The 17,186-nt window shown below is 45.3% G+C and overlaps 1 protein-coding gene across 4 annotated transcripts in view; it reads right to left on the bottom strand.

The window, feature by feature from the left end:
- Positions 1-17,186, bottom strand: part of EVL (Enah/Vasp-like) — a 157,529-nt gene that overhangs the window by 117,740 nt on the left and 22,603 nt on the right. Inside the window, exon 1 of one of the 4 annotated variants that reach the window (XM_061181248.1) lies at positions 907-1,106. The exons of 1 other annotated variant lie outside the window; for it this stretch is intronic. In XM_061181248.1, coding sequence (XP_061037231.1) covers positions 907-929 — 23 coding nt within the window. In that variant the 5' untranslated portion in view covers positions 930-1,106. Of the gene's footprint in view, positions 1-906; positions 1,107-17,186 lie in introns of those variants that run through there. 2 more of the 4 variants (XM_061181247.1, XM_061181245.1) reach the window with 2 other exon arrangements.

The following is a 17,186-nucleotide window of genomic DNA, read 5'->3' as shown; positions in this document are numbered from 1 at the left end:
GAATGAAAAAGGCCTGTGGAGGTTCCCACACAATCACTTCTTCGCCCATCAATATGGTATTTACGTTCAGTTCTAAAATACACAGAAATTCCATCTGAGAAATGAGAAGCTGTCAGAGGTTTGAAACAGACACACTGTCTTCCATATGCTCCGAAGAGGGGGAGACCTGCACGAGAATGAGCCGGTAACCCTCCCATCCCACCTCCTATATTTTCATTTCTTAGAGACTATCTCTCCTGGAGCACCCCTCCCCACATTCATACCCAGGGAGGAGCGATGGAGGAAAGAGAAGGCATAAGATTCACAAAAGACTCTAATCTGGAGCATTAATAATTACAGCAGCTGAAAAGCTGACGAAAGCAAAGAAGGACCCTGTTAACAAAACATCATGAGGGTACTTCCCAGAAAATTGCCCAGCCGCGAGATCACCATTCACCACGAGCAAAATCAGAGCCAAGATCAAATCTCGACTAAGCAGACAGACTTGCAGGATTTTCGCCTTCACCGCTACAATCAGCGTTTTTTAAAAGAGCAGTCAGGCTCCGTGAGTTTGACAAAGGAAGAAAAACAAAAGGCAGCAAGAGACTCCTTCTGGATAAGCAGTTCCTATTCTGTATTCATACCTCTACACCAGCAACAGCACAGCTCAGATGAGGCACAAGGTGCGGTCCTCGGCACATTCACACACGATCAAACCAATTACCCACGCTGCATCTGTCCTGCAGTAAACAGCCTGGACCGGTACCACCTCCGCGCCTCCCACCCCCGTGACCGGGAGAAACCCCGCCACAGAAAAGAACCCTTCTTTTGTGAGAACCAGCCAGAGCCTAAGCTGTCATTACACAGCAAAAACCTAGCGAGAACAAAACCCCAGCGGCAGACTGATGTAGAAAACCCAGAACATACCTGAATTCTTCAAATGCAAACATGACCTAGTCAGAGACAATCTCCTTATATTGTCTGGTAGCCTTCCTGGTTCGGAGGACAACCATTGAGTCAGTCAGATGGTGCAAAGTGCAGAAGAAAGAGGCGGGGTCTGCACCCCCCAACCCCCCATATTCTGAAGTAGAAGGCTTTCTGCAGACGGGCCTGCAGCCTCCAGCTCAGCCAGCTGCTGACGAGCAGGCAGCTAGAGGACCACGTGATCATTCCAGTGAGTCTGATTAACGCAGCGAATGCCGAGGCTCCACGCTGGGAGCTGGGTCAGTCCTGGGCAAGAAGTGGAACCCCAGGCACGCCTGGGATCCTGGGGAAATCACACAACACACGCCCCCACCGAACCGTACGGGGGATGGGGTGGGGGGCAAGAGCGTAAAGGCACGAGAGCGCAATCTGTTCCCCCGCGCTCTGCCGGGTCACCTCACCCTCCCGCGGCCACCGCTGTGCTCAGGGTCAGGTACGATGACCGCCGTGGGCAGCGAACGCAGAGGAGACCGACACCGGGCTGCGTGTTACCGGAAATTCTTCAGAATTCTGTATTTTACCCTTCCACTATCAAACATTATTTTAGCACAAATGCACAAGCTGCTCTGGAATGACAGAATTCACGTTTCATGCCCAGCACTTTACCACGAACATCACCTTGTAGGTCAACCAGGATGCGTGACCTCATTTATCTGATTATTCATTTATTGAGTATCTAATATGTACCAAGCTCCAATTCCTTGAAGTACAAAAACTGCTGTAACAATTTCAGAACAGAAGTTAAGAAAAAGGAAACGAGACGTCAGCCAAAAAAAGAGGAATGTTTGCCTGTTTGTAAAGCCCGAGCTGGCGAGATCTGGCAAGGGTGCTGAGGCTGTGCTCCTAAAGTTGCCATTAAGGAGAGCTGACAGCATCTGGATTGCAAATCTTTATAAAATAAGGGAGGCGGATCTCAAATAAAAACCCATGAGTCACTCTTGACTTTTCTTCTCTCCCTCACACCAGTCACTAACTCTGATTCTACCTCAGGAAGGTTTCTTTGAATCCGACCCTTCCCCACTCCCAGACCCACTGCCTCAGCTCTCGCCTTCAGCATTTCCCTCTTAGTCTCTCGCATTAGTAACTGGTCTTCCTTGTTCCGTCCCTTCTCTAACAATCTGCCAGAACAATTTTTCTTAGTCTGATTTTGATGTCCGCCTATTTTAACCCTTAGTTCCTCGGTGGTCACGGGATTAAGTAAAAATGTCTCAGCGCAACACACAAAGTCTTATTTCTCCAACTTTCTTCCATTAATACTTTTCACAAACCCCAAAATTCAGCTAGACGCTCCCAGTTCCCAAAATAAGCCAGGCCCTCTGTCCTCTGGTCCCCAGGCCAACCAGCCCAGATTATTTCTTGCTCCCCACATGGCCTGCACCCTTCCACGTGGCCCACGTTGTTCCCTCGCTGCTCCTTCCCCAGGAGCCTGAACCACCCCCAGGACTGTCAGCTGCTCTCTGCTGTCAGCTGCGCTGCCTTACAGCATCCTGCCCACCCCACATCTATGAGGCCCTTGAGCGGGGTCTGTGTGAGGTTAATCTCCGTATTCCCAGGGCCCGGCAGAGAGCTTGACAGGAGGAGTTACTCAGTAGAGGTTTGCTGGGCGAACCTCCTCAGCTTTCTATCAGGGCGAAAAGCAAGCTAGGGCGTGTGTGTATTCACACAAAGGTGCTCCTCGTTAAAGAAATGAAGTGATGACGGCCAACTGAGGCGACTGACTGGTGAGCAGGATACTCTGGGGAATTCTCTGTCCCTCAAGCCACACAGCAATTGTCAACTAAGCCGACCCAGATGCCTTCCACAGTATTCCTGACAGCCTCTGCCGAGACCCTCCAGTGATGGCAGCTTCTTGGCAGCGCTGTGATAGATCAGAAAACGCAGGAGAGGCAGAGTCACTAAATAACCCAAGTTTAAGTTCCAGATCTGCCACTTTACTAACTCTGTGATCACTGGCAGCCTGAGACTCCCTGTATGTAAAACCGGAAGAATGCGGATCCTGCCCAGGCCTCTGTCACAGGATGGGGGCAAGGACCCAACACGGCAGGACTTGTGGAAGTTCTTTACAGGCATGTAAAGTTACAGAGATGTTCTTCGTTGTCTTCATTACTTCACAAGGTGGTCTCTCGCTGACGGTGCTGACAGCTGGATGGCTCTTCTTTATGTGAGGCCACCCTGTCACTGAAGTTCTGTCTCTTCACTAGGAGCTCATTTAAGTTTTTTTCCCAGGGGGAAGAGGGGCAAGGTATTTCTGTCCTGTGATTCTCAGGACAGGAATATAAGATAAATGGATATGTAGATAAAATCACTGTCCTAAGTCCTTAAAAAAAAAAAAAAAAAAAAGCAGTAGAGTTTACCCAAGTCTTAGGAAGAACAATTTACCCATACCAAATAAAATGATATGATGTTTTAATTTATTCAACTACCTGGTTAGAGTCACAGATAGATAGGGGTAGGAGCAAGCTTCTAGAGGGAAAGGAGACACCAGACCGAGCACCCACTGCCCATCCTTCCCACCCTTGAGGGCGGGGGTAGGAAACAGCAGACACCCCACGATGACTTGATGGATCTGTTGGTTGGTCTAAAGGTCAAAACCTACATTCCTGGTACTCTTTGCAAGGTATGGGGGGAGCAGCAGGGGCCTTAACTCCCAGACACTTGGCATGGTGGAAACTGCCAGATGTGCTCTACCATGGCCACCAGGAAGGTCCAGCATGGTGATGAGGCCTGGTGGGTTAGAGAACCTTTGGACTTCACGCCTGGTTTCCACCGGTGACTCAAGAATCTCCTCTTGGAGAGCTGGTTATACCTTTCAGGGCAATTCTTTTAAGGTCCTAGTAGAGTTGATAGAAATGGTGAAAAATCGCCAAATCCTAGCACCAACTGTATTTGAGACATAATTTTATGAGATTCCCCAATTTACTAATAAGAGAACAGAGGCCACAGTGGTTAAGTAACTTGCCCAAGATCATATTGCTATGAAGTGGTAGAGCAATGACTTGCCCCCGGGTAGGTTTATTTATTTATTTATTTGGCTGTGCCGGGTCTTAGTTGCGGCATGAGGGATTTTTAGTTGTGGCATGCATGCAGGATCTAGTTCCCTGACCAGGGATCAAACCCAGGTCCCCTGCATTGGGAGCATGGAGTCTTAACCACGGGACCACCAGGGAAGTCCCTTCTGCACCTGGGTAGGTTTAATGCCAACGTTTTTAACCCCTGTGCCCGCTTGGGGTCCCAACACCACAGATCCGACTGCCTCAGGCTACCTCCCTAAGAGGACTTATTCCACAGACTGTCAGGCAGCCGTGGCCCTGAGACAGGGCTGGGACATGGCAAACCTTTGAAGTTCCTTCATCCAGCTGGCCCTGGCTAATCCCCAGATCTCACAGCCAGACAAGAGACTGCTAAGGGCTGAAAAAGTGGTTCAGCTGCCCCAGGAAGTAGGAAAACCTGAGTTGACATGGCCTTCGGGCCAGACTGGGAAGGAGTGTGCTTCAAAGGCTGGGCAGTCGCACCTGACTTGATAACTGATAACACCAAAGTGTCAGGAACAGGGACTCCTGACTACTCCACTCCTCTCCAAATGGCACTTCTGTGACCACACAATGCTTTAAAAAAGAGTTATCCCAGGCCATCCACCAGCGACTCAAGGCTCAGACAAAGCACGCTCCTACTCTGGGACTTATGTTCCCTTTGTAACACGAAGGAATAACCAGACAGTAATTTTTTAGGCTTTTGTTTTTTTAAATGCCACTTACTTGGAACATGAAACTGATATGAACGCAAACCTGATAAAAATGGAAGACCCCCAGACTACCTGCTACCGGGCTTTCCCCTCCCTCCACCAGGGTCAGGCCCAGAGTCAGCCTGGAAACATGAGGCCTAGATGACCTGGCAGCCCCATCAGCGCTGACCTTTTGGGGGCTCTCTGAGCTACACGTCATCACGCTCACCCTTGTCACTCTGGACTCACTTCCTCTTCCCGGTCTCATCCTATGAACAGAAGCCTCCTGACTGGGCCCGGCTGTGCCATCAGAGCACTGACCTGCTGCCTGTACTGGCCGTGCGGGCTGCCCGAGGCTTCCGCAGAGAAACAGGCGTGGGGATAACGGAGCAGAAGCACGGCGGGTGACAGGAGGTGTCCCCAGGCCTGGGACAATCTCGGAAAGCCACATGAGAAGGATGTTTGAAACTGGTGTCCTTAGCTTAACGTGCACATGTTCAGCTTGCCAGCAACATGGCTTTCCACATGAAATGGTCAATTTCCCAAGAAAGTGAAGTTATGATTTAATTCTTGGCACTGAATCCTCATCATAGCTCCTTTAGAGACTGACAATCTATGAGTTTCAGGTCCTGAGGTCCCATGGGTTTGAGGCATCACAACCAATGTTTCCTCTGCCACTTTTTTAGGTTGTTAGGTTTTTAGGTTTGCACAGCCATGATGTATGTGCAACAAAACAAAGACTGGCAATATTATGACATAGTATGAGTGTGTTTCATGTTTGGTAATTGCAATCATTGTTGCTTTTGTTGTGGTCATCCATGTACAATGCTTGGTGTCAGTCTATTTATCTCTTGTAAAAATAAAAAAAAAAAAAAAAAAACAAAGACTGGGCATCTGAGCAGAGACTAGCATTCCCATCACGTGAGCAGGAACGCTCTGACACGCACGGGCCTGTACACTTGCGGCTGTGCTGCGTACAGGCCAAGCAGGAGGGAACATAAAGGGAGACGAGCTACAGACAAGACTGAAAATCCGACTCTGTCCTCACGGCCTGGCCGCAGCTGTTCCACTGAGCAGGGGGATGGGCATGACAAGAGACGCTCGAGAGTGTGCTCAGTGGCCTTCCTGGTCTCACCCCAGCTCCTGACCACCCTGCCGTCTGACCCCTTCCTGCACAGTCACCCACCCCAGCACCTCCCAGTGAAAACCCCCAACTCCTCCTCACTGCCTGCAGAATGGAGTCTCGGCAACCCAGCCGGGCCTTCCCTCCTCCACCCACTTCCCACCCTGCCAACCCGGGACCCGGACGCAGGGGTCTCCCCCCTTCCTCTCCACAGAGGCTATGGAGAGGGGGGTTCTGAACCCAGTTCTACTACTACCTGCCTGAGAAGCCTTGGGAAAACTCTCTCCCGTCTAAGCCTCAGTCTCTAATCTGAGAACGGGGATGACAGCGTGTGTGTGGGATGCTGGGGAGAGGAAGTGCTGGCACACGTTAACCGCACGCCATGGTAGCTAATATTACTGCATGTTGCAAAATCCCATCGAGCCCCCTCCTGACCAAAGCCAGCCTACAATAAGCTCTAAAACTCAGCAATTCCTATGACAATCAACAGCTATTTTTTAAAAAATCTCACATACTGTACAAAAGTCTTGTACTGAGGAGTAATCTCTGTCCATCACGTGTCTTAGGCCTCTGACCAGGTGAGAGTCACTGGGGACAGGGGCTAAGGGGGCTGGTGACAGGAGACCTGGGGAGTTTAGCTCCTCACAACCTCCGTCAGAAATGTATGGACAGGGACTTCCCTGGTGGTCCAGTGCTTAAGACTCCGTGCTCCCAATGCAGGGGGCCCAGGTTCGATCCCTGGTTGGGGAACTAGATCCCGCACGCCGCAACTAAAGACCCCGCACGCCGCAACTAAGACCCGGTGCGGCCAAATAAATAAATATTAAAAAAAGAGAAATGTACAGACATTCCAGGTGAAACGACATGCTTGCGATGCAAATATAGCTTCAAGAGAAATCCATCACAATATGGAGCCACCGTCTCTGAACTCTCCTATTTTGAATTGGTGGGGAGCCCACTAGCAGTGACCTTTGTTTTCAGTCCTTTCTAAGCCTTCACAAGGCAGAGCACAATCTTAGGCGCAGATTTCTTTGGTCAGAGAGGTGCTGAATGCACTGAACGTGCTTTTATTTCAGTTGAATTAACCTTCCAAAAATTTAAACCACACAAAACCCCCACCTCATTGAAAGCACAGAGAACGTGTGAGTCCTCCTCCAATAACTCCTCCCCCCAAATTACATGTCACCTGAACTCCTACAGTGACATTTAACTTCAAAACAAAAGTTCTAAAGACATCCCTTACCTCCATTTTGAGAATCCTATTTAAAGTAAAAGCTATCCAAAAAAATCATTCAAACACAATCACAATCCATTTTTCAGTCTACCACTGTTCAAAAGTAGTTTATTGGTAATTACTTCTTCATTCCTGTCTACATCAATCCCTCTCACCCAAGAAGCACTCTCTAAGTATCTGTACCAGGTTACTGAAAACTATCCTTGCATTCCCTCAACAAATTTCTGTGTGAAAAGCTAAAGCCCTCAGTTTCATATCCTAATGAAGGAAGTAAGATAATAAATAAGAAAAAGATGATAAAATAGGGCAAAGTACCAGAGTGATGGGGGAGGAGCTACTGAACTCAAAAGAGGTGACAGGAAAGGCCCCTCTCAGGTAGGGATATTTAAGCTGAGATGTGAATGACAAGTAGGGACAGTTGTGCAAATACCAGGGGAAGATCAGTGTGGGCAGACAACATAGCTGGTACAGAGGCCCGAGGTAGGAGGAAACTAGCTTAGCTTCTGCCCTTTCACACAGTGTGGCTGGAACAGAGAAGGAGCGAGTAGAGGGGGATGGAGACAGAGGGGAAAGCAGGGCTTTATCAGCAGGGAAGCCGCTGGAGAGCTTTAAGCAATGGAGTACCATGACCTGATTTTCATTTTCAGAAGGAAATGGAAGTGGGAGAAGCTGCTGCAGCTGTGCAGGTGAGAGATGGTGGGCTGTGGACTCCGGGCCAGCAGCAGATGAGAGACAAGTTGATGGGTTGGGGGCATGTTTTAGAGAGTCTTTTTCACAACTCAGTTGTTTCATGTTGTGTTTCATGAAACTGGGCAAAGACTGAAAATATTTCAACAGAAATACTAAGACACTGGACTTCCCTGGCAGTCCAGCGGCTAAGACTTCCACTGCAGGGGGTGCGGGTTCGATCCCTGGTCAGGGAACTAAGATCCTGCATGCCAAAGAAAAAAAAAAAAGAAATACTAAGACACCACCAGGACCATGAGCCAAAGGAAGTGGGAGTCCCATGAGAGGAGGCCCTGCCTCGTCTTTACCGTTCTACCCCAGGGCCTGGAACACAGAATAGTCAATAAATATCTGCTGAATTAACGAATCAGCAGTTTGTAGATTTAGGGAAGATTTCATAAAAAGATGAAATTGGGTTAAGTCAGCAGTCCTCTTTCCAGTGCAAGCATCAAATAAAAGGGCAGATTATCCTTTTGAATGAACAAGTGCAGCTGCTCCAATGTCACCCAGATAGACAGAAATTTGCCAAGAGAGTCTTACCAGGAATAAAGAGAGAATCAAGATATAAAAGCACGTAAAACAAATTCCTACGTTCAATCAAGAACTGTTTCCTGGGCACCTGCTGTGTGTCCAGCAATGCTCTATCCCTGAGAGGGGAGGGAGGGTGAAGGAAGATTCAGACACATTTCAGGTCTCTCCAACAGTTAGGAACAGAGCACACAGACTAACAAAACTACAGTACGAGAGTCAGCACTGGTAAATCAGTACGCAAGGAGTCTGGAGCCGTGGTGTAGGATTTTATAGTTGCTTTTTATTTTTTGAAAAAATTTTTTTTTATACAGCAGGTTCTTATTAGTTATCCATTTAATACATATTAGCGTATACGTGTCAATCCCAGTCTCCCAATTCATCCCACCACCACCACCCCTGCCGCTTTCCCCCTTGGTGTCCATACATTTGTTCTCTGTGTCTGTGTCTCTATTTCTCCCTTGCAAACCAGTCCATCTGTACCATTTTTCTAGGTTCCACGTGTATGCGTTAATATACATTTGTTTTTCTCTTTTTGACTTACTTTACTCTGTATGACAGTCTCTAGGTCCATCCACATCTCTACAAATGACCCAATTTCGTTCCTTTTTATGGCTGAGTAATATTCCATTGTACCTATGTACCACATCTTCTTTATCCATTTGTCTGTCGATGGGCATTTAGGTTGCTTCGGTTTTTCCCTACTTCAGCTCACTGTTCTTATCAAGACCCTCTTGAACCCTGCTTCCCTCGTGCAGCTGCTGATGAGCTTGGAGTGTGAAGGGCTGGGTTGTGGTCCCAGCTCCACTCCTCACCAGCCGAGTGCCCTTTGGCAAGGGCACTTTACCAGAGGCTCAGCTTAGTTACCTATAAAATGGGGACAATAATTCCTGTCCTGCTCCCTCACAAAGAAAGAGGGTCAGATACAACAGTAGGTGTGCCAGTGTTTTGTAACTGTGAGTGCTACATAAATAAATAATAGTGTTATTCTTTTTTTAAAAATTATTTTCTTATAAATTTATTTTATTTATTTATTTATTTACTTTTGGCTGCGTCGGGTCTTTGTTGCTGCACGCGGGCTTTCTCTAGTTGTGGCGAGCGGGGGCTGCTCTTCGTTGCGGTGCAGGGGCTTCTCATTGTGGTGGCTTCTCTTGTTGCAGAGCATGGGCTCTAGGCACGTGGGCTTCAGTAGTTGTGGCACACGGGCTCAGTAGTTGTGGCTCGCGAGCTCTAGAGTGCAGGCTCAGTAGTTGTGGTGCACGGACTTAGTTGCTCCACAGCATGTGGGATCTTCTGGGACCAGGGCTCGAACCCGTGTCCCCTGCATTAGCAGGCAGATTCTTAACCACTGCGCCACCAAGGAAGCCCCAATAGTGCTATTCTTAACAACAAAAGAAATGATCCTTTTCTACTTTATGCTATCTGAGATCTTGATAAAGCAGGAATTTTAAGTATTCATTCAGGTCAGATAATTAGATGATCCATAAATGCAATTTACTACCCAAGTGACCAAGAGAATTCAGATAAACATCCAAAATTGTGGGAATTCAGGGCTGAAAGGACATGGAAGTCAAATTAGTCAAACCCCACTCCTGGGTAAGCTACCTAAGATGCTTATATCCTCCACAAGCACTCATTTCTGTCAAAGTATAATTTTCAAAAAGCTAAAAACATAACTCTCACACAAATATATAATATTCATGTATTAAGTAAGTCCTTAATGAGGGAACCAGCAGGATGGCAAAGCTGGTTCAAAGGTGGTGAAAGAAACATATAAACTCGGTGGAAAAAAGAATGCTGTAATAATCTTGCCAAATTAGATACAAAACTGGTTAATAACCTACAGAGCAATTAAACTATAACTTTTGAGGTTATCTCTTCTACTAAACAGAAATCATTTAGCTCTCTACTGGACAAAAAAAGATCACCTGTCACTTATCAATTTTTCACAAGTTAAAATCTAACTTTACAAAAGTAAATCAACTCCAAGAATATCAGATACCCCTTAGACAGGCTTGCTAGACAATGCTCTTGAGTGACACTGGAAGGGCACATAATAATCAATTTGCCTTTTCTCCAAGTTTTAGGTAATTTTCCTAAAATATCTAAACCTAGCTTATTATCAATTCCGATGAACTGGTTGGAAAGGATAAGTTCTTTCCTATCTGGTCCATTTTTTGCTTCTGCCTCATTTATATCCTCTTAATTTGTAAAAGAAATCCTTCAAATAATTGAAGTCAATTCTAAAGTATTGCTTTGTCTTCCTAGGTCAAATCATCTGAAATTCGGGGGGCCCTATTTTCCAGAATTTCCAGCCTTCAGTGCTTCTCTGAATTCTCTCCAACTATCACACTTGTGAGTCTCTTAAAGACAAAAAGGGAACATCTGATTCATAGGCACTGATTCACAGAGCCCCCTCCCCCAGGCTCTGGCTATTCTGAGGCAGTTACCATAATTAACTCTAATCTCCTAACTTCACAAAATCAACCCTATCACTCCTTCCTTTCCAATATAACAGTGCTTGGAAGTCACAGACCAAACCCACTACAGAGAGGCACATATAAACCCAACCCACACTAACTGCACAATAATATGAAGTCAAAGAAGAAATCTAATGAATCAGAGAATGTCTTGTTCATATCTGTATTTTCCACAGAGGCTAGGAAATTAGAATGAATAAACGAACAGATTAATTAAGTAAATGCTCTAAGGAACTGAAAGAATGAATGGATTCCAAAGGCTTTGGCATGTTAAGTGTCTCTTAAGAGGCTAAGTAAGGAAGGGAATTTCCGGGGACTACTCCAGTGGGAGCCTTCAGAAATGGAGACTGGCTTAGTCCGTTTGGGTTGTGGCGTAACGGACCGCGTGGCTTATAAACAATTTATTTCTTACAGTTCTGGGGGCTGGAGGTCCGAGATCAGAGTGCCAGCGTGGTCAGGCGAGGACCCTCTTCCAGGTCACAGACCTCTCACTGTGTCCTCACACGGTGGAAAGAACCAGGGAGCCCTGCGGGGTCTCTCTCACAAAAGCACTAATCCCACTTCTGAGGGCTCCACCCTCGTAACATAATCACCCAAAGGCCCCACCTCCTAACACCATCACATAGGGATTACAACACGTGGATTCTGGGGGGACACGAACATTCACATCATAGCAAAGACCAAATGAATGAACACTGTGGGAATTTCTAGCACCTACTGGCAAGGCAGGGATGAAGATATTTGATTTTGAAGGCAGGGAAGTAAAGGAGGGGTATAAATGCATACATGTAAAATCAAACCACACAGGTCTGAAGGCACCTAGGCTGCCCTCAAAGCCAGCAGTCCTCCCTAAGGTCTGAAGTCTAGGCACCAATCCAGGCCATGCAAGCTCTTCCTAACCTGCAAGCACTAAAAAGGAAAACCTTCATTTCACACATGTTCTGAGAGCAGAGATAATGACAAAGAAATTGCATGAATACATGTCTAAGAGAAGTGTAATCTGAAAAGTGCTGCTTTAGAGAAATGTATTTTTTCCCCTCTAAAAGCTAGTTTTTCTTTCTCATGTTTTATTTCTGATAATCAGGCTTTCTCTATTTCTGATTTCCTACTAAAATGTACAGGGTAGTATTTTTCCTCATCCAAAATAGCACCGCTTCTTAGTTTCCAAAAAAGTTCCATTTGCATGAATCTTACAATGGTGTTTATATTCCTTCTTACAAAAAGCTCTGACACCCAGCATATAACCCTGGTGTTTAAATTAATAGGTATGAGGACAACTGATTAAAGACCTTCCTGTGGATTGCTAGTGCTAAGCTGGGATTTGTTAGGTAGCTGACTAAATTTGGAACTGCAGTTCTTTTTTAAAAGATGTATTCTTGCTAACGTGAAAAAAATGAGCACTTGATCATTTTCTAAGCCTCACTATCAAACCATTCAACTCTCCTACGATACTACCTTCCATGGGCTCACAGTAAATACTGAATAAAAGAAAGAAAAAGAGGGCAAAAAGGACACAGGCAGTGAATGAACCAAACCTTGAGAGCCACTGTATGACATCAGAAGAACATGGATTTTGAAGGATTTCATAGTTTTCATTGATAATGATAAGTGGCCTAAGAAAAATGTCAGTCCGATCCTCCCACTTTGACCAAAGAAAGAGAAAAACACAGCACCCTGTTTAGGGTCACAGAATTACTGTCAGAGCTGGAATTAGAACTGAAGTCTTCTGATTTCCAATTTAAGTGCTCTTCCTTTACATCAGTGGCTCTCAAAGTGGGGTCCTTCGCCAGCTGTGTGAGCATCACTTGGGAGCTTGTCAAAGAGGAAAATTCTCAGCCCTGTCCCCAGACTAAGTGAATCAGAGACTTTGGGAGAATAGAACCCAGCAAGCTGTATTCTTTTTTTTTTTTTTTTTTTTTTTTTTTAATAAATTTATTTATTTATTTATTTTTGCTGTGTTGGGTCTTAGTTTCTGTGCGAGGGCTTTCTCTAGTTGTGGCGAGCGGGGGCCACTCTTCATCACGGTGCGCGAGACTCTCACTATCGCGGCCTCTGTTGTTGCGGAGAACAGGCTCCAGACGCGCAGGCTCAGTAGTTGTGGCTCACGGGCCCAGTTGCTCTGCGGCATGTGGGATCTTCCCAGACCAGGGCTCGAACCCGTGTCCCCTGCATTGGCAGGCAGATTCTCAACCACTGCGCCACCAGGGAAGCCCAAGCTGTATTCTTTAACAAGCTCTCCAGGGGAGTCTGATGCATGGTCAAGTTGGAGAATTACTGACTGCTCTAACACCAGCGATTCTCAACTTGGGGGGATTCTGTCCTCTTAATCACTACAGAACAAGTTAAAACCCAAAGGGCACGAAGATGTTAATTCTTGCATAACTTAAAATAGCAAAAAACTGGAAATAAACTAAATATCCTCAACAAGGGATTGGTCAAATAAAGTACATATACAGAGTCATTATAAATATAGATCTACATTAACTGCCTAGACATTACTACTGTTGAGTAAAAACATTAGAGGATTATTACCAACTGTGAATTATCGTATGATAAAGACTTCCAGAAATCAAACAATAAAACAAGTTATAGAAAGGCCTATAGTGTATTCTCACTTATGCCCTATCATATACAGGCACACCACAGAGATACTGCGGGTTCAGCTCCAGATCACCACAATAATGCAATAAAATGAATCACACAAATTTTTTGGTTTCCCAGTGAATATAAAAGTTCTATTTACACTACAGCCTATTAAGTGTACAATAGCATTATGTTTAAAAGATGTACATACTTTAGTTAAAAAACACTTTATTACTAAAAAATGCTAACCATCATCTGAGCCTTCAGCGAGTCGTAGTAGGAACAACAAAGATCACTGATCACAGATTACAAAACAAATAAAATAATAATAATAATAAAGTTTGAAATATTGCGAGAATTACCAAAATGTGGCACAGAGACACGAAGTGAGTGAGCAAATGTTGTTGGAAAAATGGTGCCAACAGACTTGCAGGACGCAGGGTTGCCACGAACCTTCCACCTGTAATAAAAAAACGCAGTACCTGGGAAGCGCAGTAAAGCCAGGTCGGCCTGAACATCACATACAAGACAGCGCAGTAGTTACAGACTAAGTCTTTAGATCACAGAGCTCACCACTAAGGAGCAAATTACTGCACTGCTGTCAACATCAGTTTCCTTCTGAGCAAAATGGGGTAACACTGTCATCTCATAGGGTTTTGGTGAGAATCAAATGATGCAATGCACATGGAGCCACTACGAAACAGCTCTTAAGCAGAGCTGCTTCATTATTACTATGCTTTATCTGTGTATATATGTGCATAAAGAGATGTTCGGAAGCATGTTAGTCAAAATGCTAACAACTGTTTATCTCCAGGGGATTGAATATGCCCCGGCCATCTGTACTTTATTTTTTGTACTTGCCCGTACTGCTGAATTTTTGCAATGAATAGGTATGGTTTTTATAAAAACAACAACACTGCTTTGTATATACCCTCCCAACATACAGATAAGTGTACTATATGAACGTGCTCTCTATTCCAATAGAATTCACGTGATAGGCAATATCTCAAATTAGAAACAGAGCAAGCTGGGGAGCCTGAGACCCTGGGCCTGGAACACTGTTGAATGAATGAAGGAACAGATGAATTGAGAGGCAATAGAGTGCAGCAGTGCTGAGTTTTGGAGCCAAACAGCTGGATTCAAGTATCAGTTCTGTCAATTTCTAGCTGTTAAGCTCGAACAATTCATTTTTAACCCCTCTGATCCTCTGTTTCCTCACCTATAAAATGGGATTGTACCAATTCATAAGACTATTATGTGGATTAAATGAGACAGTAAATGTGAAAGCAGTTTGCATTTAGTAAAAGTTCAATAAAAGAGTTCTTTCCCTCTAGTCTCAAGTTTGCTAATGACAAACCGTGTGACACTGGACAAGTTGTTTCTCAGTTTTTCACCTATAAAATGAGTATAATATTCACCTACCCCTTGGGATGCTGTGATAATTATGTAGAAGCTTTTTGTGTAGTACCAGGTACTATACAAATGGAAAGACTTACTATGATTATTATGGGAGTTTTTTGGTTCAATTTATTTTATAGCCTCTTGGCTCCAATAAACTAAACTTGGACAGCCTTTAAAATCTGAGAAACATGCAGATTTTATTAATTAGTAATAATTTACTGACCTTCATGAACGTTCCCAGAATAGCCTAATCCCTGTCTACCCGAAAATAAAGTCTGCCTTGATCTGGCTGGAATCACTGCCTCCCAAGAAACCCTGGTCTATTTCAGCCCGTTGCTAAAGACTGCACAGCACAGAACGAGGGAGCTGGCATAAGTGCTGGGTGCTTGTGGTTTTGTTCTCCTGATGAGAAAGATGGGAACTCTTGCTTCTTCCCACTGTTTAAGAGGAAGTACTAACCCACCTGAGATGCCTCCAGCTGAAACCCTTACCTAACGGACACACCCATATTCTCACTGTGGAGCACCTCAATGACAGCTGACATCTACAGAACCCTTTAAAAGCAGTTCTCCACACCATCTTCTACGGCCAAAGAATCATCTGCCATGGTGGGCAAGGCAGGGAGTATTATGCTGACTTTAGAGGGGGGAAACTATGGATCTAAGCGGTTAAAGTGCCCTCGATCAAAGTCAAGCCTTACACTGCCAACCACGCTTGATAACAGACAGGGAACTGCACATAGTGTTGGATATTCTGAGTATGGCGGCTATCTCCCACGTGGTATAACGTTGATTGTTCTCAGTTAATGTCTCGATTTGATCGCTAGCAACTTCAACTGGTCTACCGACCGTGAAGCACTGTCCAGCAAGAAATCTCCAGCACGGAACATCGCAAACCACTTTTGACACGTTTGATCAGTCGTCGCACCTTTTCCATACACTGCTCAAATCCTTCTTTGCATTTCAGTTGTGTTTTTACCTTTCTTAAAATAGTAAAGCATAATATGCCGAAAATGTTGCTTTTCTTCCATCTTCAATACTAAAATGGCTACACAAAAATTTACCAATTTTGGTAAGTTTTTAAAAAATGCACGCTGATATGACTGCTGTCACAATACGATCTAACAAAATTGTTTCGAATGACGTTAAAGACAACTAAGCACTACTAGAGCCAGCTTATGTAAAAAGCCGAACGAACTTTTTGGCCAACCCTGTACTTCCCTTCGGGAAAGATGAGAGGGGAGGGAAAATAAAGCTGTGCCTTTAGCCTTGCTTAATCAAGGGCAGGGCCAGAGGCTGACACCAGGGAGCAGAGTCTGGAGTTTACTTACATCAGGCTCACTTTTCCCTAAGGTGAACAACCGAGAAAGAGATATTTATGTTTACGCCTCCTGTTGACTTATTCTGCCCTAATTTTGGATGCCAGCACACTGTCCTCCCGAGTCTGAAAGATCCACAGGACCACAGGCTAGCATACCAGAAGGGTCCTTGGACATCATTTAGTTCAGTCTCCTCCTTTCACAAACAGATCGATGGTGACGATGAGGCTCAGAGGAGGGAAATGACTCACCAAGGCCACCAGGGAGCTCGGGCGGCGCAGGCCCAGAACCCAGCTCTCCCGGATCCAGGCCCAATGCCCTCTTTACCGCCTTCCTCAAATGAATGACCGCAGACCTATCTCCAGTGACAACAGCCCTACTCCATCCTCGCTCCCTATGCCCTCCCTGTCCTAATCCTTTCCTCTCTCGGAATCGAAGTCATGCGTCTTGGTAAGTGGACGCTCAGAATATACCACATGCTCAACTGTGGCAGTAAAACACCCCAATCTCCAGACCTTTACTACATAAGGGATGAGCCTACATGCTGATTAATAGATACAGGATGGCCATCAACCTGCCCTTTAGGCACGAACAGCAACTGACAAAAGAAACTGAATTGTCCTTTCCTTCTGCTTCTCAGCTTCCTCAAAGCTTGAAATTCTCAACGAGAAGCCAGATAGCTATGTTAGCCATACAAGAAATGCTGAAGGAGCTACGCTCGGGCAAACAATTACATTTACAAGTGATTTAAAAAATGAATGCAATAGCAAACACGGGGAATATCAAGTACTAACTGAAGGCTAGGATCACAGATAAACAGAGGATCTGGAACTCCAGTGCTGTGAATCTTTGAGCAGTACAGTGCTGTGACTCCCAAGCCTGGGACCCGCTGGCGTCCATGCTTTCCAGCCAAAAGGACAAGTCACTTGTCTCTTTGTGCCTCAGGCTCCTCGCCATGAAAAGAGAGCAGTAACAGCACCTACCTTCTGGGAGTACTGCGAAGATAAAACGAGACAATGTATGTTAAGCGGTTAGGACAGTGATGGCACGTGAAGAGCACTCATTAATACAAGCTATTGCAATCCTTATTATTGAGTACATTAATTGAG

This window comes from Eubalaena glacialis, chromosome 2 (genome assembly GCF_028564815.1).
Source record: "Eubalaena glacialis isolate mEubGla1 chromosome 2, mEubGla1.1.hap2.+ XY, whole genome shotgun sequence".
In the NCBI taxonomy this organism is placed as follows: Eukaryota; Metazoa; Chordata; class Mammalia; order Artiodactyla; family Balaenidae; genus Eubalaena; species Eubalaena glacialis.
This window is presented reverse-complemented; position numbering and strand designations above follow the sequence as displayed.